Source organism: Cyprinus carpio, chromosome B18, assembly GCF_018340385.1.
Source record: "Cyprinus carpio isolate SPL01 chromosome B18, ASM1834038v1, whole genome shotgun sequence".
Lineage (NCBI taxonomy): Eukaryota > Metazoa > Chordata > Actinopteri > Cypriniformes > Cyprinidae > Cyprinus > Cyprinus carpio.
The window spans coordinates 16083729-16108716 of NC_056614.1; the positions used below are offsets into that span (position 1 = coordinate 16083729).

At 37.5% G+C, this 24988-nt stretch overlaps 1 protein-coding gene and 1 long non-coding RNA gene across 5 annotated transcripts in view; one reads left to right on the forward strand and one right to left on the reverse strand.

The window, feature by feature from the left end:
• The window catches only part of LOC109109428 (breast cancer anti-estrogen resistance protein 1-like), an 86758-nt gene that overhangs the window by 21544 nt on the left and 40226 nt on the right, over positions 1-24988 (reverse strand). For 3 of the 4 annotated variants that reach the window (XM_042744024.1, XM_042744026.1, XM_042744023.1), the window contains one exon: positions 5635-6333. In XM_042744024.1, coding sequence (XP_042599958.1) covers positions 5635-6333 — 699 coding nt within the window. Of the gene's footprint in view, positions 1-5634; positions 6334-18244; positions 18870-24988 lie in introns of those variants that run through there. The other variant, XM_042744025.1, reaches the window with a different exon arrangement.
• LOC109108848 lies at positions 1757-5456 on the forward strand. The gene is made up of 3 exons (XR_002020970.2): positions 1757-1898; positions 2291-2533; positions 3220-5456. It is a non-coding gene; the product is annotated as an uncharacterized LOC109108848 (long non-coding RNA).

The following is a 24988-nucleotide window of genomic DNA, read 5'->3' on the forward strand; positions in this document are numbered from 1 at the left end:
AATTAAGATATTTTTGTTGAAATCCGAGAGCATTCTGACCCTCCACAAACAGCAACGCAACTGACACATTCAAGGCCCTGAAAGGTAGTAAGGACATTGTTAAAATATTCCATATGACATCAGTGCTTCAACCGTAATTTTATGAAGTAAGGAGAAAACTTTTTGTGTGCAAAGAAAACAAAAATAACAACTTTATTCAACATTTTCTTCTCTTCCATGTCAGTCTTTGATGCACGTTCATGACAGTACCACGACGCATGGTACGGTTACGGTTGATTGTACGGTTGAAATGTCACATGGACTATTTTATCGATATCCTTACTACCTTTCTAAGCCTTGAACTTGTCAGTTGTGTTGCTGTCTATGGAGGGTAGTTTTAAATTAAATATCTTAATTTGTGTTCTGAAGATGAATGAATGTCTTACAGGTCTGGAACAACATGAGGGTGAGTAATTAATGACAGAATCTTAATTTTTGGGTGAACTATCCCTGTAAGCACAATGTGAAATGGAGAGCCTAAAACCACCTTTTCAGTGGTAAAATTACTGTAACTGTAAGAAGTTTATGGTACCTTATAGAATGTGCTGTCTTGCATGTGCACATAAATGCATTTTCCATTATGAGGCTTGAAACAACTTTTAGATTCCCTAAAATGAACCTAAAAACATGATGCCTTGAAGGCCGTCTAAAGGCAGGGAGGAGTATCTCTGGTCTTTTCAGGAATGTGAGGTGGGAGAGAGTTGCAGTAGATTAGACGTGCCAGCCAGTGAGGGAAATTCCCACAAGATGCACACAAGGACCCACCGGCATTCCCATTCCCTCTGCACTAAAATACTACTGAAAAATACTGATAGTAAAGACACAAGATGAAAACTGAACTACAACTTTCATTGCTAAACTATCTAAACTATAAGCCTGTGGAAATTAGTATTTTATTTCTAAATTTTGAAAACTAATTTAATCTGTTTGGTGTCATAGAAATTACATGAATATATATATATAAAGATAATATACAAGAGCAAAAGATTTTATCTGAAGTAAATAACCTTAGGTTTGGTGAGGAATCCCTCTAGTCTTATTCTTTGCTAATGTGTCTAGAAGACAGAATTCCATGGCTCAATTTTGTCTGGAATGACCAGGAATAACATTCCTTTTTAGCAGTGCCCTTCATTGCTGTAAAAATGATGCTTGGAATTCACTGATAACATTGCATAACACACTGATAAGATTATGATAGCAGATGTTAAACTGGTGTGTTTCTCCGTACTGCTGTAGCTCTGTGGATATCTAGGTGGAGTATGGATCTATGATCCCTCTGGTCTTCCTTTATTCTGTCTCCTCACAATGTTCTCCTCTCCCTCTCTCCTCTAAACGCTGCCTGCCTGGTCCTGTAGATAAGCCAAGCCGGCACGTCCTCCCTCAACCTCCTCTTCCCCACCTGATCAGGTGAGCAGCCTCAACTAAGTCTCCAAAGATAACACATTTACTTTCAGAACAGGCAGTGCAGCAAACCAACCACAGAATCTCAATCTAGCCTTTGCCAGCTCCCCGTTCCTGTTTCCCAGCAGACCTATTCTTAATAAACCCAGCTATCTGTCCAGCATATTGAACGGCTATAGCATGGGCCATTATAGAGATAAGCAAAGACTCTTTCTCCACCTCTGCTGCCCCTCTTTACTGTCCATTCGACTGCATCCATAATAGAGCTAAACACCTCACCCACAAACCCTCTTTGTGACACGCTCACGTGGTCCTAAACCGGACGAACAAGCTTATGCTCAAAGCTTTCTTCATCCGTCAGTTCTATTTACTCTAATGGTCAATGTGCAACTTGAGTTGATAGTGTAAGCTCACTTTGGTTAATGTGTAAGCAGGACAGCGGGTGAGTCTTAGCGGCGGTAAGTCACAAACATGTACAAACCTTATTCTTACAATTGAAAGTCACATCCGGTATTACAGTCTCATTTCGCAAGAAACATCTTCACAGATAGCTTTCGGTTTGATTGAAGCATGTCATTATGTTTAGTGTTCGTTCTTATCGAATTTTTTATTGATATGAGTCACTGAGTTCAGCTTCTTAGAAAATGAAATGGAGGGAGAAACTAAACCAACAGAGAAAATAGTTATGAAAGCTTGATTTCAATATGATAACAGGGACTGCATTTCTACATAGTAATTGCAACTTTATTTCTCGGAATTATTGCTATTTATCTTAAATCACAATGATTTTATTTCTTATTTTAATCTTTAATCTCACATTTATCTTTTTTATTTCTTTAATCTGAGGCAGAAATGACTTCCACATATAAGAGTTCATGATGATTCATTCAGACAGTATTAAACAGACCATTGGAGGAGCGTGCTAGGGCTTTGTGGGTCGCGTGCTAACACACCCTGCATGCGCATGTCTTTGATGTGACACACAGCTCAGTTGTTCCAGCTGCTTTATCACAATCCCTCAGTCCTAACCCTGACCCTATCCACAATCATCATAGAGCTCCTCTTACTGCTGCCACAGTATCGCTTGGGTGAGGTAAGCAAAAATCTGAATTCATAGCCAAATTCCCACTAAAGGACTACACTACCCAAGATCCCAAAGAGAGATATAGTGAATCACATCAGTAATCACTGTAAAATATTTTATTATTTATCTTGTAATATTTACAATATACACAACCAATGAAAATTTTGGGGTAGGTATAGGATTTTTCAACATTTTTGATGAATTTGTTAAGCTCACCATAGCAGCATTTATTAATCAAAAATGCAATAAAGCAGTAATATTCTGAAATATTATTAAAATTACTGTTTTCTTTTTTAATATATTTTACAATTATTTTTCCCCCGGTGACAGCTGAATTTTCAGAAGCCATTACTCCAATATTCAGTGTCACATGGTCCTTAAGTAATCATTCTAATATGGTGCTTAAGAAACATTTCTATTTATTATATCTATTTATTATTATTATATTATTTTTATTTAAACATATAATCAATGACATACAGCCAAAAGTTTTTTATTGTACAACTGTTTCTAATTCATTTGATTGAATGATTTGTCGTGAGCCTTGAGAAAACTTACCAACTGAAGTATTTCTGCTCTGAAATACATTCCTTTATTAAGCAGAACAAGATTATAAAGGTGGTTTCAGCGCTCTTCTATATATGTGTGTCTATGTGTGTGCATGCGTGTGTATCCATCCTCTCCTCTCTCAACAGGAACTCTTATCACATAATGAAAAACTGTCAGTGGTAGAGGGACTGTGGGCACAAGGACAAGTGATCATAATAGAGGACTTAAGGAGAAAACACATCAAAATCTCCACTCATAAACCACATGAAAGGAAAACTTCAAGACAAGCATTGCTTGTAAGGATCTTTTCCTTCTCAAATTGCTCTAGCAACAGTGTTCAAAGATGGAGAACTGCAGTATCTGGAAGCAGACGTGATATTGCATTATCTTTGGCTTCAACCCAGCCCCAAATACTAGAGAACATAAGCACTGAACTCTGATCTGGATTTGACTACTGATCCACACCATTTCTGTTCCTTCACTGCAGTACTCAGAGTGTTAGCAAGTTTTTGGGTCACTGCCATCAGTATCGATCCTTCAGCCATTGGGTTTGCAGCACAGACTCTACCAACTTCCAAATGACTGTCAACTACTCATATGACACGAGAGGCAATAGATTGCTGGTAGTTTCTCAAAGTGAATATGGTAAAGAAAAAAAATGCTTGCTTAAAAAACCAAGGCTGAGAACAGACAAAAATATGATACAAAAATCCTTAAATCTAAGCTGAGCTAAGGCTTAAACCGCTTACAAAATGTGAAGAATCAGAAATGTTGAGATATTTCAGTTTGATTACTTTCAGTCTCGCCTTTGAATGGCCCAGACTCCAAGGTCAGAATGGTTTTCATTTACTTTTTTTCAAATTAATTAAACTTACTGGCTAACAACTGAGAAGAAAAAACATGCCAACCATTTTACAATGGAAAAATTCATGTAGTTTTTTTGGACATACCATGGTAATACCTTGGTATTCTTTGAGATTGAGATTCTTGAAAACACAATGGTACATTAATCCATGATTTTTCCAGGACTGCTCTAGTCATTTGTGATGACTAGATAAGGATTTTTAAAATCACTCTGTAGATAATACACCCACAAAGAGCAATTTCTAGCCAAATAGTATAACTATAAATATTTATATTGACTGTACATATAGAAGAGATTCACACACTTTTTTCAGCCGAACCCCTTTGACCAAAAATAATTTACCAACACGTTTGCTCATTCATGGTTCTCTGATATTGGTAAATGGTCACATGACATAAATTAGGGTAAACATATAAAATATCACTTGTAAAAATTTTGATTGTATTTATTTATAAATTATTTATTAAATTTGAAATTTTTATCATTTATTATAATTATTATATCATTCAAGTCACAAGACCTCTGCAGTTTCCTCACAAACCCCAGTTTGTGTATTTTACTAAATGTTTCCAGCCCTGAAAATTATACTTTTAAATTTCAATGATTTTCCAGAACCATGGGAACCCTGTATAACACAATACTTTTACTGTACCAAAGTGCCACCACAGTACTTTTTTTGCAGTGGAAACTTTCCACACAATGAGAATGTTACTTTCATAGTGGTTGAAACTGCCTGACCAGATTCAGTTGTTTTATATAATCATCAAGTAAGTATTAATGATGTGGTCACACTAACATCATAGCTTCTCATTAGCATGCTATAGTTTAAATATCTATGTAACCATGTCACAGTGACCAGAACCAGTGACATTGATTCATGTCTCATCTTTATGGCTGTAGGTAGAGCACAGTTGACAGGTGGCTGACAGTGAGCAGGCCTGCAGCTGAACCTCTCCTCACTTCATCCTTCCATCTTTACACTTCATTTCCCCCGCCGCTGCGGCAGTCGTGGCATATGACTCAGTGCCCTAAGAGTGGCCTGCAACGCTGTCTCCAGGGACCATCACTGCCTACAGCTTTAACCTGTAGTTAAAACTCAAAAAAAAACTGCTTACTCACTCTGTGCTGCCCACGTCCACCGGCGTTATCAAACTCTGCATTATTTATGACCGTCTATCACACCCTCCTTTCCTCTGCCTATATTTCTCTCATCTTCCTGTATGTTTTCCAAGATATCACATGTCCTTGTATATGACCATGGCCAACTTTAAATGCTGTTCCTGATTTACTTCCCAAATATGACATATTTTAGATTTATATAGCAGTGAAGAAAGGTAATGTATTTTGATTAAAGATTTTTTTTAAATAATATGCACCAGTGATTCGTTAATAATAGGACACTGAGTATGTTTTAAGAAGTTGAATGTGAGTGTATTATCTGAGTATATGGGGTGAAATAATGTTACCACAAAACCACAAATAATAATAATAATAATATAAATAAATAAATAAATAAAATAGGACATATATTTTAAGAAAGTAAATAGCATTGTTTTTGATTTGAAGCTGATTTGAAAAATAATTATATATAAATAAAATAAATAATTCTTCTTCTTTCAGGTTTTGCTGTTTGTAATGGAAGTACATGTCTGAAAATTTGTTACATATATGTGTATATAAGACAGTCTTTCCCTACCTTCCCCATGGGTTTGGGAGAGTCCCAGCTCTTCTCTATTGATGGGGGAATCTGGTAAACGTCTTGTGTCTGGTTCACAGAGGGTGGCACCTGGTACACATCCTGCCCTGGACACGGCCCTCCTGCAGTGGATGGCACCTGGTAGATGTCCTGGCCTGGAACATTAATGGAGGGGGGCACCTGGTAGACATCCTGTGGGGTGGGAGGGTACTGTGCCTGGCTTTGCTTTTGTGCCACAGCGGGAGCTTTGGGTTGGGGCTGTGGAGGTTGGGGGCCGGTGGGCACCTGGTAGAGGCTGGAGGAAGCAGGCAGGCCGTGGCTGGGGGGGAGCATGTAGACGCCGTCTGGGTTGGTTGAGTTGGCGGAGCTGGAGGAGAAGGCAGGGTACATGGCCGTGTACTGGGATGCAGGGGGAAGCTTGTTATAGGCACTCTGAGGCATGCTGAGATGGCTCTGGGTTGGGCTTGGTTGGCTCGTTGGCTGCTGTAACTGCTGCTGTTGCTGTTTATCATACATGCCTACGAGGATCTTCAGCCGGTTGCCAGGAACGATGCCTTGACGGCCATGTAGCGAACAGAGCCACCAGCCTTCCAGCCCCTGCGTGTCCCGCTCCAGGACGGTCATGATGTCACCTTTGCGAAAGGACAACTCATCCGGAGACTCTGCCACATTGTCGTACAGGGCCTTTGCCAACACATTCTACAAGAAAGGAGAGAGAAAGAGATTTTGGTTTGGTTCACAAATGATCACCAGGATCGTCTCTTATGTTCACCAAGGCTGCATTTATTTGATCAAATAATACTGATTTTTTTTTTTACAGTTTAAAATAACTTTTTCTTTTTTAAATTAAAATTAAAAAATGCAAATCTGAATTTTCAGCAGCCATTTCTCCAGTCTTCAGTAACACACGATCCTACAGAAATCATTCTAATATGCTGATTTGGTGATCAAGAAACATTTCTTATTGTTATCAATGTTAAAAACAGTTTGTGGAAACAGTGATATATTTTTTCTTTCAATTTTTTGAAAATTAAAAAAAACAGCAATTGAAATATAAATCTTTTGTAACATTATAAATGTCTTTACCCTCCTTTTTAATCAGCCTAATGCTTGCTTAATAAAATTTAAAAAAATCTTACTGACCTCACGTTTTGAATGGTAGTGTTTATATAACAAACAGAAATATTTACATTTTATATGTTAATCTAATACAATAATATAATGTAGAATTACGAAAAACTGGCTTTCGATTTTTTTTTTTTTTTTTACCTTTTTGAACTTCAACATGCAGTAAAACACCAACATAACTGATTTTTATAAAATTCAAGATCACTTGTGATCAGATCACCCAAGTTCTTAATAGCAGGTGTTAGCAAGGGTCTGTGACCCCCATTGCTTTTTACATTTTGTCTATTTGCTCTAAACCTCTTCCCTACACATTTACACACCATGGACTCCATCTGTCCTCTCGTTTACAATGCCACCCACAAGTACGGCTGGTCTTTGACAGTTAAACAAATATTTGCAATTCGGCCCCCTGGACCAGTTCAACCCCTTTTCTCTGGCACAAGAGTGCTGGCACAGTGCCAGTAGACACGTGTATCACGTGTAAAGCCACAGTCAACCATCAGTACTTCACTGTGTGCTGCTGAAACCCTCTACAACTGTTAAAGGGGAAAAAAGAGAAGAATAGAGTAGTTTGGCTTCAATCAAGACAAAACATCTCCGCTATTGAGTGATTCAGTGGAGGGTCTTTGTGCAGGAGAACAGTACAGAACTGCTAATTTCCAACATAGAGAGCTCCATGTTGCCCCCATACCCCCGTCTGCTGCTCTCCTACTGTGAGTTCACTGTGGTTTTGTGAGAGTTTTGAGCTCAAGCTCTCAGGTGATTGATGCAGCACAACAGATAGCCAGCAGGTGTTTGATTACTAACAGACCTCCCCTGTCAGGACACACGCTGCCTTCGAGTCATGTAGGAATGATCGTATTTACGAGATGAGCTCTGCATGAACACCATCACAAAGTTGTGATTACCAGTGGGAAACTCTTTTCGGACTGGAGGCATAAATTCATGTATCATGGCGGAGGCAAATTGGTATTTATTACACAGTTTGCATTGTGAATTTGACCATGCATTTTAGTTTGTATACATTACTGGGAGATACTACAGCAGCAATAAAGTTTGCTAGAAAAAATGACTCAATTACCTGGTTTACAAGATGTCATACTTGTGTGACAAAAATGTATCCAATAATTCTCTGTGGTGGCACGAGAATGATAAAATACGAAGATGAAATATCAGGTACGCAATTCTTGGTCTTTAGCTTCTTGTGCAATAGTGTTTAAAATATGCATACTGTTATATTTTTTATTAATTTTTGGAGAGAAAGAAATAAGAAATCGCTAAATACTTACATTGTTTAGACAAAAATCACTTAATAATTATGACTTTTATTTATTTATTTAAAGATAACAGGTTCATTTAGAAAATATGCATTAAAATTGTTTAAAAGTGACAATAAAGATGTTACAAACGTTACAAAAGATTTCTATTTCATGCTAGAATCCTGGGGGGGGGGAAATCACAGAAAAATTAAGCATCCCAAATGTTTTTAACACTGAAAAAAAAAAAAAAAAACATAAAAAAATTATTGTGCCTCAAATCAGACTATTAGAATGATTTCTGAAGAATCATGTGACACTGAAGAATTCAGCTTTGCCATCACAGAAAAATAAACTACATTTCAAAATAGAAAACAGTTACTCTAAAATATAATAATATTTCACAATATTACCGTTTTACTTATTAATTTTTTTATCAAATAAGTGCAGCCTTGTTGAGACGTCTTTTAAAAACTTTACAAACACACATTTTTGTTTATTACTGTACTTCACTGATGATGTAAACGTGTATTTTTGAGAATGTATTCACACATTTTTCGACTGGAACATCAGAAAATCTGATATCACATTCTCAATGAAAACAGTACATTATCCGAGCACCTCTGTCCTTCTGTTTTTAACATAAAATCTGGGATAGTAGGTGATGTGAAATGAGATGCAGCCACAGCCTGCAGCTACATCTTCCTTCAGGATCCCTATGGTATAATGCTAATCATGCACCTCTGTACACAGAAACTCCTCAGTGCCCACAATATCTGGAACTGTGCCATACAAACTGCTCTCAGTGCAACGTTTTTTGGCCTTGTTTGCATCGTTCAGTGCTGAAACAACGCAGACAGCACGCAATCAGCGGGCGCAATTCATTCTCCTTGAATCTCTCCCAGTGTGTTTTAAAGGTCTATGTGGAGAGCGGCATTGCTCTGATGAATGGTGTCTCTGTGCTTGGAGCTGGAGGAGAGAGAGGAGAGGATCACGGATGGCATATCTGACAGATGAATGCCCTGCCTGTGCTGCCTGGATGAGGGACAGTCCCTGTAGTGTCTCCCTTAAAGCCAGAGGAGACCGAGGCTGGGCACAATAGCGTCCGAGAGGCTTTACTGCCTGCGAGCAGCTGGTTGAGATGTCACCATGTAGTGGCACACGCATACACGCACAGAGCACTGATGCACATATATAGTCAGAGGAATGTGTGAATATACACGCACAGATGCATGCATGCATACCTTCACAGCCATTCAATCCATTCAAACTCACACACACGATAGCAAAATAATGAGAAGCACTCAGACCAGCTGAGAGAGCTCATTAACTCCATGGGCTTTTTCCATAGAGACAGTTTAAGCCATTCTTTGGGAGTCTTTGCAAAGGAATGGGACATTTTAACAAAGGCTGAGCACAATGAGAAACAATAGAATTTCTTCGTCAACAAATAGTGATTTTGTTACGACCAATTACTGCCAAAACACAGCATGCTGCACATATAACATATATGAAATCAGCCCACAACATACATAAATCACCCTGTAGCAGATCTATACAGGTGGAGCTGGGGAAGGTGGAGGGTTTCTGAAGCGCACTACAACTACTACATCAAGCACTAGCCAAGTATCTGAATGTTAAGCAGCGAGCTCATTGGCTGCTGATACAAAAAGAACCAATCGGCTATATATTTATGAAGCATGTAATTTGAATAAGATTAAATGAATGTATCATACGGTGTATTATAAATATTATAAATAAATACACTTGGTCAAAATGCCCACCCCTAGTTCTGACTATGTACTGACAAACATGCTGAGGTTCAGTTCTTCTTCCAGAGATGGGATAGTCCTTCTTGATCAGGCTGACAATAATGAATCAATTAATTAGGTGATTGACATTGTTGTCGCAGCAACTGGATAAAAACCCTCAGAAAAGAATTTTCTGTGACTTGATGTCTTTGTCTTTATTCTGCAGTCTTATCTCACTTGCCTTCTCCGCCTTTGAAAAGCAGAAAAGAAGTGCTATGTGCTTTCTGGGCTATTCCACACTCTTTTTTTAATGAGAATATTTTCCTGCCAAGCAAAAAGGCTCTGGAGGACTGATGACATCACAAGCTGTTGAACTTTGCCTCCATTACAGAAAGTATGCCAAGCTTCTCTGTTTGTCTCTTTCTGTCTCTCTCCCACTTCTCCACAATTCAATCTCTGTTGATCAGGGCACAAAACATTTAGGGAGTGATTCACAGGGGTTTACATGTAAGGGCGAGTCGATGATTCAGTGACAGTGAATGTTTTCTCATTTGTTGGGAATGTACACAGGAGAACACAGGCACATCAGCATTAAGACAACAGCAGGAGGATAAATGAAGGGAAATAACAGAGATGGGAATATTTGACTATTGATCAATGGATCTATTAGCATCTTCACAGCCCAGGATAAATCACACCTTGCATCTCCAACAATTATAAAGTAAAACAGTAAAGCACTGTGCATTAAACAACAACAGAAAATGAGCTGGTTCCTCAAGGGTGTTTTCTGGTGTACATCTGCATTTATCAAGCAGTAATGGGAAGCTGCTTTGAAAATACTTGGAGCTATTCATCAATAAAAGCAGTTACAGTCAAACTAAACTTTTGAAAAAGTAGCAAGCCATAGCAATATTTCCTACTGAATCCTGTTTTTGCAACAAAAGAGTCCAGACTTCATAAGTCTTTCTGAGTACATGTGTATCTCAGTACATGTGATGATGGTTGTATGTTGTTAATTTTTTTGTCTCTACACTAGCTTTCAATTTAATCATGGTGACAGATTTTTAATTATCTGTCACCATGAAATACTACTGATAAGACTAGAAACACTGTAGCTACTTTATATAACCAAAATCAAAAACACTGTTACAAACAATAGCATTAAGCAAAGCTGCCACATAAAATGCTAAATAAAATCTCACAGATTACTCAAATCATTTATTTATGAAATAATTCTCTAAAATTATTATTATTATTAGATTCTTTTTCAAACTGGACCCAGTGCAGTTTGAAAAAGAGAGACATTTTAGGACAAAGCAATTTCTCAACTATAAATCTATGTGAATAGTGTAAATATAAATACAATATAGCATTAAAGACACTTTAACACACTACAATGCTACTTTCTTGAAAAAGTATCTTGCAGCTGGAAATGCTTCATTGCAACTGTCACACTACTGTAAGTCTGTTACTGGCCAACACTGTTATCAAGGCATTGTTTGAGAAATAGTAAAGAGGCTTGTATAAGATGAGGGGATGATGATAGTTTCGCTTCATTTCTCCCTGGCGATGATCACCATGGAAATGTTCAGGTCAAACTCTTTCCCTGTGGCTCAAGCAGACGGAGACTGATGCTTAACTTTATTATCTCTAGAGAAAGACAGCGAGAACAGATACAAGAGATGGAGGGAGAGAATGGAGAAGAAAGGAAACTCATCATCCAAACGACAAAACGTTCTTCAATTTGCATTTAAAAGGGTCATGAGCCCGGAAGCATTTAGCAGGCCACGTGTTAAAGGGTTTAAACTGTTTCCAAAAATGTACATTTCTGTCATAATTTACTCACCCGTATGACTTTTTTAAAAACTGATTTTTAAGAATATACCAGTCACTCGTTTCAAATAATGAATGTAAATGAGGACTGGGGCTGTCAAATTACTAAGCCGTTTTATTATAGTTTTTTTTTTTTTTATATTTATTAAATAATGACACTTAGACTTGAGAGTGAGTAAAGGCCTCTTCACAACAAGAGAGAAAACTATAAAGACTTTAATGATAATTATAATAGCTTCTGTCAAGCTCTTAAAAGTAAGGTGGATTCTGATTGGCTTTCAATGGTTTCAGCATTCATCAGGTGGAAAAAATCATTCTGAAAGTGACTCCAATAATATCTTTCTTCTGTTGTTGTCATTACATTTGTGATGTGGACTCCCTATTCTCACAGAATAAGAACAATTATTAAAACTTTATAGATATAGTAATCAGGTATTGTCCTTGGTGTGAACAGGCCTTAAATGATACCACAACTTTAATTTTCAGGTGAACTATCTCTTTAATAATGGGGATAAAAGTGGCAGAGATGGAAATGTTGAGAATGAAAGAGAATTCCACAGGATGGAGCGAAGAGGAAAGAGGGATGTGGACCTGTGAGAGAGGGAAGGAAGGAAGGGGCCGAGCGCTTCATTCAGACAGAGCCACTGAACAGGAGGTAATGTGGCAGCTGCTGGAGCGCGCTCTGTACAGACAGGTCAATGAGTGTGTGTGTGTGTGTGTGTGTGTGTGTGTGTGTGTGTGTGTGTGTGTGTGTGTGTGTGTGTGTGTGTGTGTGTGTTTGTATTGTTATCGGGGGGGTGGAGCTGAACAGCTTTTGTCTGGTGCCTCTACACGACCCCGTGGGACAAACACTAGTAAAGTTAGCAAGGTGGGGGCAGGTAGAGTTTTTTGTGTGTTATTGTGAGTGTGTGTAAGCTCATTAAGGGCATGGAGACCGTATACGAACACCTCTAAACCACAGCTACAAGTCATCTCATGAACTTATAGGTTATAATATGACAACAGGACATAAAATACCATATGTGACCCTGGACCACAAAACCAGTCATAAGTCGCACTGGTATATTTGTAGAAATATCCAACAATACACTGTATGGATCAAAATTATCGATTTTTCTTTCCTGCCAAAAATCTTTAGGATATTAAGTAAAGATCATGTTCCATGAAGATATTTTGTAGATCTCCTACCATAAATATATCAAAACTTAATTTTTGATTAGTAAATTGCTAAGAACTTCATTTGGACAACTTTAAAGGCGATTTTTTTTCAATATTTTTTATTTATTTTTTGCACCCTCAGATTCCAGATTTTCAAATAGTTTCATCTCGGCCAAAAATTGTCCTATCCTAACAAACCATACATCAATGGAAATCTTAATTAATCAGTCAATTCCAAAAAAATTTACCCTTATGACTGGTTTTATGGTTTGGGGTAACATATAATCTACACATAAAAAAACAGAGACCAGAATTTTAATATCAGTGCAGCGTGATCACAAAAATAAGAGAAGCTGTACACCTGAGCACTGATTGTTTAACTGAAAATCTCTCTCGAGTGAATGATCGTCATCGAGGTACAGTTCGAACAGGCTGTAATTTTATCCCTCATGGCCTGGTTTTCATTCACACCACATTAAAGATAGAGTCTCATCTGTCTCAGGTCTATTCTCATCACACATCCACCTCCTGAGCTCTGGGAGAAAATGTTCCCTACCTCATCAAAAGTTTTTATTGGTTTAAAAACAGATGGGCGCTGCAGACAAAACAAGGCCGTCTCTGTTTTGTCATTCGCATAAGACACCTGAGCCTGACCAAACAAGAACAAAAGCTAGACATTTTATCTGAGCTGTGTTGCCAGAACATATAAGAGGTTTCTAAATTCTCCCATCTATATATGAGGCTTGGGTGTTGTTCTGCAGTCAGGTTGTTATTCTGAGGGGCTTACTGTTTGCATAAGTAGCAGGTTGGCTGGAGTAATTATAAGGCGGTTGGAGTTTAGGATGGTAAGCTGTTGTAGACACATTTTCAGACATACACACAAGGAGCAGACGCTGTATCAGACAGCAGCGATAGTCATCAGAGCTGAGACTCAGAGATCAGCTGTGTCAGTCAGGTATGACACACACACACACACATGGAAAGAAGGTCACAAAGAAATAGACCACCTAATAATGATTTTGTCATCATTTATTAACCCTCATGCTGTTACAAAAATGATTTAGGTATGAATTTCTGGGTTCAGGGTTAAAACATCATGAGAGTAAACAATGACAAAACCATCCCTTTAAGATCACAATAAACAGTGTCTATTTCTCCTGAGAGAACTTCAGTGTATGAACCGGATGAATATCTCCTTTAAGGGATTAAAGCATGCTGGAAATATACAATGTAAGTGGGGCACAAACCTGCTCTATTTACATGAAGAGACCTGAAAACCTCAACAGAAAGGAAGACAATAGCAGAAGGTTGATGGCAGAGACAAACAGTGGGCCGCTGGCCTGCTCTATTTTCACTATATAGGTGAGTTTACAACAGACAAGACCAGACTTGAGCACCAACAACAGGCCTGCGTAGGAGAAGAGCAAAGGCTGGGAGGCACACAACTGATTGTAAGTTTGAGTGTGTGTACAAACCTAAGCAAAAAACAGACAATAACATATGATACAGTCACAGTTTACGACATAAATACGGAGAAATATGATTTATATATACTCTCAGACATAATATGATTAACAATGAAGCATTTTGGAACACTTTATTATTTCATTTCATTTCATTTCATTTCATTTATTTATTACAAAAATACAGTAAAAACAATAATATTATGAAAAATTATTACTATTTAAAACAACTTTTCTGGCTGTGTTTTCAGCAGCCATTACACTACACATTACACTACATTACACTTTTCCAGATGATATTTCAGAAATCATTCTAATATGCTGATTATGCTCAAGAAACATTCCTTGTCATTATCAATACTGAAAACAGTTTACACAACAGTTTGCTGCTTAATATTTTTGTGGAAACCATCATATGTTTTTTCAGGATTCTTGATGCTTAAAAAGTTTTCTTTGAATTAGAAATCTTTTGTAATGTAATATTTTGATTTGTAAAGATACTATTTTGTCTTTACTGTCACTTTTGCTCTTACTGACCCCAAATGTTTGAACAGTAGAGTTACTAGTATACATACTTCATTTTCTTTCATAGAAATCTATGGTATGTCACATTATGAAATATCCATGTGTGTTTGTAGCATTCTTAGTGCAAGTTTAGGCCCATCCTTTCATTCCTAACACATTCCACGGCTTCAGCTTCACACAGATATTAGCCCACATTCCATACGTTCAGCCCACCTCACACCCCACCAGACACACAGTCACACTTCCATACTGTACGTCTTTTTTATTTCATGCCCTCAGTACAGTCAACACTAATGCACACATGCAGACACCACCATTGATTGGTGCATCCCCTACTGCAGACACACTTTGTGATTCACAGCCAGACAAAAATCACACAATCCAAATCCTAAAAAAAACACCGCTCATCCCACAAACACAACTGCATTCCTATGTGCACTTAACATCACTCATCCATCATCCATTTCACTCGTGTTCACTAGAAAACACACAAAGACACCTCCTTTGCCCCTCCTTTCCTAGAAGGGTGAGGTTGCAACACCCTCTTCAAAAAGGGAAAAAAAACAGCTCTGATTCTTGTAGCTACAGGCTAAGTGTTGGTTTACTGCCAATGTTTTTCCACAGCAACACAATGCTGATGTGCGATCTTTACGGCGTGATTTACAGTGCTGGGCAGTCAAAAAGAGATAAACGCGAGTGTAACAAGGACACAGGGAATTTTCGTAAGGACTGCAGTGTGTGCTATAAACACTCTTTCCCCTTCACCCTGAGAGAAGGACCTTCATCACTGCATAAACATGTCCAGAATCCTGCCGGTCCAAAAATAATAAATCCAAAAATGACAGGCTTTAATCGAACATGATTATTCCTTTCCAGGAAACTGCGACGTCAAACAGTCATTCCACAAGTTCAATAACAGCGACGAGGGCCATAAACTCAAGGAGGTCTGAGATACAAAGACAGGAAGAGGAGCTCTCAGATGGAATGTGCACGACTGAAAACAATGTAAGACATAGCTATTGAAAACATGACGATCATTTCATTATCTGCTCTTACAATTGTATTGGAAACCCTTGATGTTGTCTCTTTGAAGAGCTCTAAGTCTTTGAAATAAGCTACTATAGGTTATTTCTCATGCTTTGTTACAAAGCTCATAGGAGAGACACATATTCACTTTTAACTCTGGCAGCTAAACAATATCTGCCACCAATGTTCAATGAGATGAAGGACAGGGTTGTAAAAAGACCCGTAGGAAACAAAGATCACAAATGAATTCTCTTAAATTTCTCAATTGTATCTCTCAGACAGATATAAGGTTAAATCTTCTGGAGAAAAAAGCCTTAAACCAACATGAACTCATTTGCTGGTCTTGTTAGTCCCAATTAGGTGGCTTTAGATTGGTTTGGGGCACATTTCTGGCTAAACACCAACTTAAACCAGATAATACCAGCCTAAACCAGCTAAGACCAGCAAACAATCTTAGGCTGGTTTAATTGGATCTTTTTCAGACTGTAGGAAAAAAAACTCTCCTTATGCTCTAAAACTTTCTCCAGAGGAAAAAGAAATGATCAAAACTGTGCTCACATTTGGAAACTGGAATGATTTTTTTTTTTTATTAAATTCGTCCTTGTTTAATTTACTATTCAGATTGTATAGCTTTATATGAAAGAAGTTGTCATAGTTATATCAAAAGACATTTAAGAGAAAGATCTGAAACATGAAATGAACCAGTTTTCTAAGCTATGAAAAATCAATGTCTAAACAATTAGATTTTCTTCAGTGGAGACAATGGCTGTACCATTTATTAGATCTAAAAGTCAATATTTTATATTTGATCTAACAATGTGGCTCTTAGAGAGTTAAACAGTGCAAGTGGAAACCATTAACTCGTTTAATGCTAATATATGGTTGGCAACACATAACATAACATTAATATAAATGTCAAGCCTCCTGTTTTAGAGGAGCCTTTTTCACTTTTTTTTAAATATTAATATAAAACATTCAATTGATCAAAGGTCACACCTGCCGACCTTTTTTGTTGTTATCCCACCTTGGTTAAACACTTGAATTACTTTTGGACCACAATAACATGAGTGATGTTACCAAAAGGACTGAATTTGGTCTTAGATCAGCACAACTTTGACACAGCTTGATGTTGACATCCATGTGTGCATGATTATGAGGAGAATGAGGATGAGGAGCAGCTCCTGTCCATCAGACCCCCCAGGAGAGTGGGGGGGGGGGGTTCAGGTCAGCGATGGGGAATTCCTCCCTCCTAAACACAAGAGCTGGAGGGTGAGTCAGGATTGAGTCAGAGAGGCGATGCAGGGGGGAGATGGACTCAGGTTACTCAGCTGTCATCTAAAGAAGGGGTCTTTTTCTTATTTAAAGATACCTAACACAACATGACTCAACATTCTTAACTTAGCAACTGATTCAGCCTGGTTACCTCAACTCGAAAGTGATCTCAATAAGTCAACAGCCCTCTCACAAGTGTACACAACTCACCTCCTTCAACACGGACCACCTCAGGAGGAACCGATATAAACTAACGCTGGTTTCAACAGACTAAAACTGACTAAAACTGACGAATTTCCAACACAAAAAATTGAAAAGAGTAGGAAATGCCTTGAAATTGAAAAACAAAATAAATAGAATTCATACTCTTCATACTCCAAAATTCTTAAAACCCAGTCATCACCTGCTTCAATACACATTCTGATATTCAGTGCACTAATAATTGACCATAACCATTTCAAAGTCCATTTCTATGGCCGGGGAATATCCCAGTCTCTGCAGGGGGTGAATCTCAGTGTCCAGATTCCTCACAGGCGGAAATAGAGTACAGTCCGACTCTCACATCCAAATACCAAAGCATTGTGTCATTCTTAAACTCTTACAAGCTGAACGAGTGCCAGTACTTTCAAACAATGGCAAGGAACGGATGCTTGGGCCCGTCACTTCACACTGTTCTTCTCTCCTTCTCTTTTTTCTCTCTCCCTCCTTCTTTCCCCTGCTCCTTTCCATAAAACCTTAATCTTTCAGCTTTCTCCTGAGTCAGCAGAGAAGCTCACAGTGGCAGGGCTCCTTTTCCTTTCACTCTCCCCCCCGTTATGCCTGCTTTCTCACACTCTCTAAGCTTTCAAAACTCACTGCTCCTTAAGAAAATGCCATTTTTAAAAACCTCAGACTACGCAGATATATTCCGCTGGCCTCTGTGTGAAGTGTTACAACAATTATTATTGCCTCTTTTATTAAGCCTCTAATCTACTTATTCTGATTTGTTGCTGTCATAAACACCTTAAAATGATAAATGTTAAAAAGTCAAGTAGAAGAACTAAGAAAACCAAAAAGAAAACATGTATATGTGTCTCTTGTTTTTTTTCTGTCCACTAAGACTAAACTTGACCATCCACTCCAGATATACTACCCGAGGGCATTTAACATAACCAACTTAAAGCATTCACACAACAATGAAAACAGCAAACACACTCACCAGATAATTCATTTTCAGCCCCACTGTGTGAGTCTCTGGGACTCCAGACAGCACTTAACTGCCTGAGATTTGACCCCCGATGAAAACTCCCTCGGACCGTCCAGCTCTTTGTCAACTCTCTCCACGTCTCCGTCGGGCAGAAAGTATGGGCAGCTTCTAACGCATACTCCAATTCCGTGATGTCAGGAGGCAAGAATGAGACTGTCCCATATACTTCTCTCTCTCGAACGTGCTTGCTCTCTCTGCGTCCGTCCTGTGCTCTTTCTCTCCCTCCCTCTCCGGCAAAAGGAGGAGGGAAGAATGCATAGGGTAACCTGACACCCTCCCAGTTCCTTCTCAATCCTGTCATTCCCTCTCCCTGCTGCCGATTGGCTGAGGACTCTGTTCTTATGTTAATAAGCTTACCCTCTTCCTCCCCCTGCCTGTGAGGAATGTTTAGTGAACCTCTCTGTAGACCTGAGAAAGACACAGACATTGGTTTTTTTGGCCATCCGCTGTACCCCTCACACACAAACGCACAGCTTTGTCTAGACCCTTTCCTTTAGCCTCAAACTTTCTGTCTTCCCTCTGCTGCTGATTTTTTGTTTGTTTTTTTGTGCTAAAAGTAAAAAGTCCCCTCACACAAACCTTCTTCTTTACTTCGACAAGAGACAAAAAAGCCAAACCCCACTGACATTTGCATTGTATTAAAACATTTAACCTCTTTTTTTCAGTATATATCTGACCTGAATTTTTAAAGTAATATCGATTAAGAAAAGAGTAGAGATGGGTAAACTTTTTATGGATCCTGAAGGGAATAACTGTTATTTACTTAACGTATCACTGTTATTTTCTGTCTTTATTTCAAATGACATTCATTTAGTCATTTATGCAGTACAAACTATCATGGACACTTAAGCAAATAAATCAGGCTATATTTCACAAAATAAACAAAAACAAAGCTTGCTTTTTAACCCAGACATGAAGCTAAAAACATAATCAGTGGACATAAAATGTAATAGGATGAAATGAAGGAACTATCACTTTACTACAGAACTAGTGATTATTTAATAATCACTAGTGGGGCTGAAAATGAATTATCTGGTGAGTGTGTTTGCTGTTTTCATTGTTGTGTGAATGCTTTAAGTTGGTTATGTTAAATGCCCTCGGGTAGTATATCTGGAGTGGATGGTCAAGTTTAGTCTTAGTGGACAGAATAAAAACAAGATTTAAAATTATTTAAATCATTAATATGTAGGCAATATATATCTTTTTTAAATGAAAAACATTTGAATAATGATTGTTAGTTATGTAAACTAAGCTAATCCGTTCATGTTTGCTTTTGTCTTCACAGTTCACCAGGAAGACGAATTTCAAAGCATGACATCATTCTCCAATTCTCCCGTGAGGGAGTGACCAGGTCAGGGGGTCAAATTGGGATCCACATTTAAATCAATGTGGTAAATAGGCAAAAGCTGCAGGTCCTAATGGACTGTCTCCTGTGATTTACAGATAAAGAAAATCCAGTCCTCAGATAAGTGTGAGGCATAAAGTAACTTACTATTCCTACTTAAAAGCTGGAATGTAAGAGAGGTCATCGAAGAGAGGTACGCTGTCCTCAAACTGCCACGACACTGTCGTATTGGCTGGTGTTGAGGTCAGGAGAGAGGTCAGTCAGGTAGGAGACAGCAGGCCTCCAGCATTTTGGAGCAGCATTCCAGAACCTGATCTGCCCTGCCACAGAATATTTTCTGTTTTGTAATATCACTTGTTGAAAGATGGTTTGATCTGACCCCGCAGAGAAAATGTAGATCAAGTTACCATTTCAATTTGGGTATATGATTAAAAAAAAAATCTAGAGTGTGTCTCAATCACTAGTTCTGTAGTAAAGTGATAGTTCCTTCATTTCATCCTAAATTTTTTATTTTTTTATTTTATTTGTTGTGTGTAAAATAAGGTATTTTTTTTTTTTATTATTTTATTGTTTTCTGGTCTAGGTGTTCAACAAGAAAAACGTCATACAGATTTGGAACATTATCAGTATATGATGAAATCATTTTCATTTTTGGGTCAACTATTCTTTAAGTCCACTAGCCAGGGAATGAGATATTACTGGGGGTATCCCATAATTTTCAAAATCTTTCCAGTACACTTTCAACTTCTAGAATGCAAAGTAAAAAACAAAGAAGTAAAAAAAGCAGAATAATAATGGAAATATACATAAGATAATATAATAACAAAATTATATACAGTACATATAAATAAGATAAAGCCTTGTTTGTTCTTTAAAGGGACAGTTCACCTAAAAAAATGTTATATGTTGCAGCGATGATATACATACATATCTGTGACTATATACTTGAATTATAATCAGTCTCCCAATGTTTAGTGGTTAAAACCTTTTCCAGCACTCAAATTATAGAAAAGCAGAGTAGGAATTGAGACACAGCCCTCATTACCTGAGTGACTACAATCCCCTGAAGCCCATGAATGTGGGGCCATAAATTACACGGCACAACTAGTGTCAAATCAGCAAGATTCTCCCTAATTGAAAGTGCCGTAGGAATTTAAAGCCCTTATCTTCACGCAGCGACTGTCTTCTCAGCCCACCAAGTGCCATGTCTGGTCTCCATGACAATTGAGCGGCACTTCATCTCGCACTACGGGGTGGCTGCTACGCAAGATGGATTTCGATGGTAGAGACGACATTCTCTCTTTCTAATATTCTCTGGGACGTTTGTTATTTATTTCCGTCAGCTAAGCCTGAGTGACATCAGAGCTGTCATTGAAATTAGAAAGTGTGCGTGGATTTTGTCACCATAGAGATTAGGCTATCACATCAGACATCATTTCAATTAGCGCCCCACCCCCTCTCACTCTTCAGCTAATAAACCCCCTTCCGTCAGCGCCCACTAATCACAATCCTGTTATATATCAGAAAAAGGCGGGTGTTGGGAAATGCTCGTCTGGAGGTGAGAGGTCTAACTATATGTCACAAGGCACTAGAAAGGTGAAAATGAGACAATCTTTGCTGTTAAACAGACCGCTGCACCCTCTTGTTAAATCATTCTGTATAAAATATTCACTGACTAGAATATGTGTGACGTCTGCTGTACCTTAGCCTCTGTTGGAGAGTATTCATGGCTCAGTGAGTGTGGAACAGTAGGTTCATTGTGTCTGAGCGGCCCGGGCTCGGTTTGGTCAGGCTGTCACACCTACGCACAATGTTGTTCAGCTGGCAGCGTTTCGGCTGTGGAGTCGTGACCGCTGCCCAGTGGCCTCTGTAACCCCCCGCATGCCGCGCGTGTCATGAGATTCAGGGCAATCTGACAAGAAAGGCTCAGCCAAGTCGGATCGGACCCGGCCACCCCAGAACAGACCAAGCATTTAGGGCTACAGATATGAAAATCCCATAGTGTGAATATGGAAATCCCATTTCCCTCTGAATCAAGGCAATGTTTCTATTTTTTTCTTTTCTCTAACTCTCTGAACCGTTCCAAGAAGTAAAACATCTCCGTTAGGATTTCTCTACATCAGTCCTCTGAATTCCAGAAGAATCTGCTGGAAAATTCTGGTAGGAAGGTGAACTAGGATATATCTCGGAACAACAGGATGATTTATTTTATACAGCCAAGCTTTAAGAATGAGCAGAATTTCAAACACTAGGTGTTTTCTTATATATTTTTAAATTATATATAAATAGAAAATTATATAATATAAAAGAATAACATTTAAGTGTTCTTTGTTGGGTCTCACATAATACAAATGCATGTTATTTCCTCATTGGTTGGTTCCTTTTACTGATGATTCAAATTCCTGTCTATTCTAACTAACAAACTTACTGATTTTAAAAGAACACTATTTTAATGAAAACATTTTAAGGTATTTCGTTTTTAAAGTATTTAAGTAAAATTCTGTCCAATAATAAGGCTTTAATAAGTTAAAAATTATTGATAATATCAATAAAAGATTGATAAATTGTATGCCGTTGAAAAAATACACTAAAAAATGACACTAAAAAGTAAAATTATTCATTTTAAATTATTTGAATTTAAGAATCACAAAATTATGAAAATTATAGATATATATTTTGAGACAGTCCAGAGAGTTATTATTTAGAGTTATTGAGAGTTATTATTATTTATTTAGATTTTTTTTTTTTTTTAAGATTAACTTTGTGTGAGGGTTAGATGATGGTAAAGGTAGTCAAAAAAGTGTAAAAATATATATAAAAGTATGTTAATACTGAAAAAAATCTAATATATATTGATATTGTCTGATTTTTATATATTGTGCAAACACAGTTTAATAGATTTATTTTCAGTTATTTCATTTAACTCCTATGAAGGCCTAAAAGCATCTGTGTGCTAAAAAAAATCTGTTTAAAACAGTTTAAAAATGTAGGAAGTTAAAAATTGGATTTTTTTTTCTCCAAAAGTTCAAAAGAGTCACGTTCTCCAATTAACAAGTGTTGCTTCCCTTCTCCAATATTTTGAATCCACCTATATTATGACATAACCACAATATCGCAGCAAAATTTGAACTGTCCAGATTGATACAAGAGCCCTTTTAAGTACATCTGAGCTCATCTTTATAGCTTGTTGTGATAAATGCTTTAAAAAGTCTGACTAAAATAAGTTCCAAGATCACTGTCAAAGTCAAAAGAAACACTCAAAGCATTTCCTGTGTCTCTGAATGAGAGCTGTATTGGGAGCTTAATTCAAGAATTACTAATGCAGCTCCTGATAACAACAGCAGCGGCAGCAGCAGCATCCTGCCCATGATGCATTGCTCTAGTCTCTATCTCCGAGAAAAAACAATGCACATCCTTGTATTGAGACATCCGGTCCCCCAGCCAACAGCAATATTCAAGCAGCTTTGAAGGACAAAGGAATAAAGAGTTCCTTTCTTTGTTGGGACTGTCAGGCTGGCTGCGCAGTCTGTCACAGAGCCCTTTCAACTACTTATGACGAAGAGAGAGAAAATCCTTAGCCACACACTCACGTGAAAGCACACACACACACTTGCTTGAAAGTACAGGTCTTAATAAACACACAAATATGTGCTACACAAAACAGGATAATAATTTTTCCTACAGGACACTGCAGCAGATGCAGTGACCGGCGGACAGGCGGCTCCAAAACCCTCTCTGGAGTGTTTGTGGTCTTCCCTTATCCACAAACAGAGGATAAGCGTCTGTATCTGTACAGAACAGGAAAAAACAAGACCTAGCCCATACGAAAATCAACCCCAATCTAAATCGCAGCCCTATTTTACACACTTAACAAACGACAGGAGAAACAGGGTTGATCAGACTAAACAGAAATTTAATTTCCATAGATAATTATATTTGTTCATTTACAGATTTGGGTTCTCATTATTATTCGTCCTCTTATCAGTCATGGTAATACTTTAAGATGATTAAAAACCACAAAGTGAATCAGTCTTCCTCTCTTTTAATCTAAAGTTGCGAGGATGAGACTTGTGGCGTGTGCAAAGCAAGTATAAGAATCACACACACACACACACACTAAGAACAACATCAGCACTCAACGACTTGCTCACTTTTCTCATCCTCACTGCAATAAAAAGATTAGCATTAATGTGGCAGGAAGTAAATGGCATTATGTAGAGTTGAGCATAATCAGGGAGCGCTGGGGATATTACTATTCCTCACAATCTGTCTGTGTGTGTGTGTGTGTGTGTGTGTGTGTGTGTGTGTGTGTGTGTGTGTGTGTGTGTGTGTGTGTGTGTGTGTGTGTGTGTGTGTGTGTGTGTGTGTGTGTGTGTGTGTGTGTGTGTGTGTTTGCTTCACACAGTCTCAATAAAGCAAAAAGACTTCCAATCAGCACCTCCTCCTTTATTCTCCCAACACACACACATATAAAAGGCAGTGAAAGATGGAGGAGAGCAATAAATGAACCTGGGCATCCCGCTGGTTAATTAGATGATTTGATTTGATTTGATCTGATTTGATTTTTCATTTTAAGCCTTTTTTTTAATGCTCTCTGCTTTCTGGATGACATTGGAAAGCGCTCTATACCAAAGCGCTCCCTCAACAGTGCTTTATTATTATGATTGTTAACATTTACAATATTGCTGGAATGTATACAGTACTTGCAGCAACAAAATACATATAATATAATAATATAATACATACAACAAAACACAGACAATAAATATAGTGCTGTAAATAAAGAGTTAAAGGATATGAAGGGAGAAAGAGGACAAGGTTAGTCAAATAAATGAAAATGTTAATGATTTTTAAAAAATTAAATTAAATTAAATTAAACAAACTACATTAAAAATGTATAATAATATTAAAAAGTAAATAAAGATATAAAACATTACATAAAATACACTATAAATAAAACATAAAAAATATAATCACCCAATAAAACAATAATCACTCGACATGCTGAAACATCACTAACTGTGTTTTCCTTTCCCAGAATAACTTTTTTTATAAGTTATTTCTCAGTGTGGGAAGGTCTGGAAATGATTTTTGGAAATATGACTTGTGCTCATCTCTGATGTTTTGATATTTTTCCTATTTTAGAAGAATGCACTTCTGTTTTGACTCAAAGAATCATTCATCCTTTGGTTTTTCAGAACTTTTAGCACCTTTTTTTGTATCTAGATTTACAAATATATATATATACATATATATATATATATATATATATATCTCTATATATATATATATATATATATATATATATATATATATATATATATATATATATATATATATATATATATATA